Genomic DNA, 4,793 nt, shown 5'->3' with positions numbered 1-4,793 from the left:
GATTGGATCAAACTCAATGAGTTTGCTCTTTTGTGTTGCACCATCCATTAGTGTAGCTACTGTTTATGTTCTACAGTGTCCAGGTTTAAACGTTCCTGGCTGAACTTTACTACATATACCACTGAGGCTTTGATTGGGTGTTTTATTATTTGTATGAACCAGTTTTAGTTTGAGTGTTGGGTTTAAAAGGACTGAAATATTGCACAAGGAAAATATTCTCCAGCCACATAAGGGATGACAATGTTTTTCATCCACTTCGTTTTTTCTCCTTCACTGGACTGAGCAGAAAGTTTTTATTTACTCTTGAAATCCTGAATCCTTTTCTCTTTAGGAAACATTTTTTGTATTGTGGCACAAGATTTGCAATGTGGGACGTTACATCCATCCGTTCAATTAACTGACGACAAAATTAACTATTGATTATGTTACGTCCACCAGGCTCATTTGGTGGGGTAACATTAAAGGAGACCCCACAAGGATTTTCTGATTAAATGAAAATTGAGTTTATTAAATTATACTAAAGGCAAGGCTGCGTCCTTAATAGCAGATTTATTACGCTGCCCTCCGGTGTGTCCTTGAGAGCGGTGGAGATATCAGCGGCTTATAACCCGGTGAGGTTTATATATGTACGCTTCCAGTTTAAAAAAACTCCAAAAATTGTAGGTGCGGCTTATAGTATGGTGCGCTCTATAGTCCGGAAAATACGGCAGCTCATTCTAGCTTACGTCATTAGATAGAAGTGAGCCTGATTGGTTGGTGTTTGATGACATCATTTAGTGTGGCAACTGTTTGCTGCAACAGTTTTCTGGAACTTATGCAGTATGTTTGTTCACTATGAATTACATTTTAATAACAGAACTTTATTGTGCTAGACTTGTCACGTTCAGTAGTTTTTATTTAGAGGTCCGTTGTTGAAGTACAAATGAACTGCTACTGTATCTTTGGACCTAAGTTTCAATAAGTAGAAGTTCAGAAGAATTCTGAACTGCACTAAATATAAAGTACTACTGTAATTTCAATATTGACTAGTTGTCTCATATGTTTGTACATACAAATTAATGAACTTATTAACTAAGCAGGATTTTAGTCATTTTATGTATTTAAAGCTGCATTATGTTAAATCAACACAGAAATTCCATTGTGTTTGCTGATGCTGACATCACATCTATGGAACTTGTATGAATGTATGAAACATACATCACAAGCGTCTTGGAGTTTTTTCATCAAAGGAGAAATTTTTAACTGAATTTTCTCATTTGTGCTTGTGGATTTCAGAGAAGAGACACGTCCAAGAGTTCAAGAGACTTTTACTACATTTCAACTGAAATACTGTAAAAATACAAGAATGAAACGTAAGTATTTTCTTTGAATATTTATCAAGGATAACTTGATCACAATTTTGGAAAGATATTATTTTTGGTTTGACAGAATTATTAGTGATTTGTTAATGAAGATTGTTGGTTAGAAAAAAGTTTTTTCAGTTTAAGATGGAATAGTTTTGCTTCTTGTTTTATGTAAAGATTCAAGATATCAGGACTGTTGTTTTTTAGTTTTTTTGCATGTTTGATAAAGGTGAGATGGAAGAAATCTGGAAAAATTGGCCCCAACAGTTGACTTAAAGCTTTTTTGTTCAAAGTGATTTCATGTGAAAATGTGAAGATCACTGACTGTGATAATTGTCAGAAATAACACCGTGACTGGTTTGGCTCTAAACATTCAATAAATGAGAAATAAGTTTTTATAATTTAAAATTGAATAGTTTGTTTTCTGTTTTATGCAAAAATATAAAAAAGATTGTTTTTAGTCTTGTATATTTGACAATTTGTTTGAAATGACCAAAACAGAAGGTCCAAATCTTGACAAATTTTCTCCAACTGTAGATTTAAAAGCTGTTTAAAGTTAAATTTTAATTTAAGACGGAACAGTTTGTTTTCAGTCGTATGCAAAGATAGAAGAAAAAAAAAAAAAATTAACATTTTTTTTTTTTTTCCACGTTTGATAATGGTGACAAGAATCAAATCTGGAAAAATTGAAAAGCTGTTTAAAGTTATTTCATTTGAAGATCAATGACTGTGATAATTTCCAGAAATAATCCTTTGATTTGCAGGGGAATAAAGTTCAAATAAATGATAGTTTTAAATTTCATGAATGGTTTTAGGACGCTGAAACTGATCAAAAGTTATGTGATCTTGTCATATGTTTGATCTGCTTTGTGTTAAAGTCACTGACCAACTTTCCATGCCTCTGTTTTGGTTTAGACATTTTGAGAAGAAGTGTTCGACTGGTGCTAAATGGTTACTATGGAGCTGATGGAAAACCAACGATCTCTTATCATGAGACCAGCATCAGGTAAACAGAATCAACAGAAGTATTAAATTCAAGACATGGCAAAAATATTTCTTCCCCTATGAACTTTTTACTTCTTTTCATGTAAAAACCACAAACTCATGTGTACTATTTAGCAATTTAGCAGATAAGAAAGAAATTGTTATTTTTTGACAAATTTCTGTAGCAGTTTATTTTTCAGCCTTCCAATTGTGATGCATCTAAATTATGATTGTGATGTATGTTCCATACATACATCACAACTGCCTTCTGATGTCACTAATTAGGATTCAGTTAGGAATAGACACAGTGGAGGAATTCAGTGTTCAGTGACTGTAAAAAGTATTTATCCCCTTGAATGTTTTACTGTTTTATTACTTTTGAAATAAATAATGTACAACAAAATTTGGATTGTGACAAAAAAACAAAACAAAAAAACCTTTAATGTTGGCTGGACCTTTGTTGAATTAGGTCAGTCACTTTTAAAAAGCATGAATATTTATGCAGCCACTTTCTTTAGGTAAAATATTTTTGTTTGTTGCTATTATTTTTATATAGATTAGTTTTCACTTTGATATTATAAAGTCTTTAGTCTATTTTTTAGACCTTAGTTTGAATGCAAATTCAAACTAACTTAAAAATATATGATGGGAAAAATAAAAATAAGAGGCTGTGCAGGAAGGGCTAATTTACAGCATAGGAAAATAATACTGTACATAAATTAAAATAGCAAACTCAGATCAAAAGAGATGTAGAACTAAGTATGACTGATAAAAAATGTACAAAGTTTGTGTTTGTAATGTGATAACGTTGAATTATAACCCAAGTCTCCCTTGAATAATAGATTCTTATTCTCAATGGTGACTTCCTGGTTAAGTAAAGGGTCATTAAAAACAAGATGTGAAAAAGTTCAAGGGAAGTGAATATTTTTGCAAAAATGACTTTGCATATTTTACTCAATAATCTTAGGATCTATGAATCTGTTTACATATTTGTATTTGTTCTACCTTGGCTGAACAGGAAGTGGACATACCGTCGGTATAACCACGCAGCAACAAAAGAGACGTCTTCAGGAAACATCAGCTGCAGCAGCAGCAGCAGCAGCAGCTGCAGCAATGAGGACCTATTGAAGTTCACGCTGAAACGTTGTTTTGTCAGCGTCACATTTCTTGTCTTGTTTTATGGTAAATGATTTTCTTCTACAAACAGCCAAGCACCGATATTTCTAAGTTTTGTAGAGAGTTTTTAGTCTGAAAACAGTGTCACTAATCCTGCCACCTTCTTCTCATTTCTCCTCATTTGTCAGGATTTGCCTGCATTATTGCTCCTCTTTCCATGGACCCTCTGGTTTCTTCACCCCCCACCATAAACACAGTAAGCTTTCTGTTAATCAAAACCCATATATGAATGTCCTCTTTAGTGATATGACCCAACATCTAACTTCAATTGTGTTTAGGTTTCGGTCCCAGGATGTGAAGATAAAGGAAGACAAATACAGGAAGTGAAGGATGTACTGATAGTCCTGCAGAATAAGATGGACTACCTTCTTCCATCGGCAGATTTGTTGCCCAACTTTGCTCTGAAATCACAAGGTAAGTCATTGCTATCATAAATCTGACTGAATGTTCTAAGCTTAGATGGTTTTAATTCACTTTCTGTGTGTGTTTGAAAACAGGAGCAAAGGTTTTACAGTGGAGGCCATTAGCCGCACATCCTGGCCAACTACAAAGATGCGGTTGGTTTGGGTTTGCACTAGAAGAGCCATTTATCCACCCAGACATTGTCATCCAGGTATGAACTGAACTGCAATCATAATGCAACATGAATACGAAGCAGAATGGTGTTTGTATGTGATGTAACAGTTAGAAGGTTTTTTGTTTATCATTTTAACATCCCACTGAAACTTTGAACTGGTTTTCTCTTCAGGGGAGGACTCGCCTAAATCCAGGAGAGTGCTGGGCTTTTGAAGGTTCCCAGGGACATTTAGCCATCGCCCTGTCCCACAGAGTCCTTATCAGTCACGTCACCTTGGGTCACCTGCCTAAAATGTTGTCCCCGACTGGTAACATCTGGAGTGCTCCCAAGGAGTTTTCTGTCTATGTAAGCCACAAGTATCTGAATATTAAACAGCAACACTCAGTCTAACTTTCAGACATATTTATAAGAATATTTGTCTAATTTTGTTTTGCAGGGAATGAGGGAACCTGAACAGGAGTGGACTCATCTGGGAACTTTTATCTATGAGCAGGATGGAGATTCGCTTCAGACCTTTGAGCTACCGGTATGTTTATCCCAGTTGCTTTTTTTTTATTGCTACTTTACTTAATCATTTGCAACATATTTATATCCATTGAACTTTTCAGTGTTTTCATGTTAAAAATATAAACTTCATCGTATTCTATTGGGACTTGATCAGAAAAACATGCAAACAGAAAGAAGCTCATATTTGTGAACAAGAAAGAAAATTA

At 34.4% G+C, this 4,793-nt stretch overlaps 1 protein-coding gene across 1 annotated transcript; it reads left to right on the top strand.

The window, feature by feature from the left end:
* Window positions 1-1,273: 1,273 nt before the first annotated feature.
* LOC114147542 (sperm-associated antigen 4 protein-like) lies at window positions 1,274-4,470 on the top strand. The gene is made up of 7 exons (XM_028022018.1): window positions 1,274-1,352; window positions 2,259-2,349; window positions 3,346-3,509; window positions 3,632-3,699; window positions 3,782-3,917; window positions 4,001-4,116; window positions 4,252-4,470. The coding sequence occupies exons 1-7, from the start codon at window positions 1,346-1,348 to the stop codon at window positions 4,468-4,470; spliced, it is 801 nt and encodes a 266-aa protein (XP_027877819.1). The 5' UTR covers window positions 1,274-1,345.
* Window positions 4,471-4,793: the final 323 nt, after the last annotated feature.

The sequence above is a fragment of the Xiphophorus couchianus genome, chromosome 7, assembly GCF_001444195.1.
Source record: "Xiphophorus couchianus chromosome 7, X_couchianus-1.0, whole genome shotgun sequence".
Classification (NCBI taxonomy): Eukaryota; Metazoa; Chordata; class Actinopteri; order Cyprinodontiformes; family Poeciliidae; genus Xiphophorus; species Xiphophorus couchianus.
The sequence above is the reverse complement of the archived record's forward strand: the minus strand, read 5'-3'. Positions and strand labels throughout refer to the sequence as shown.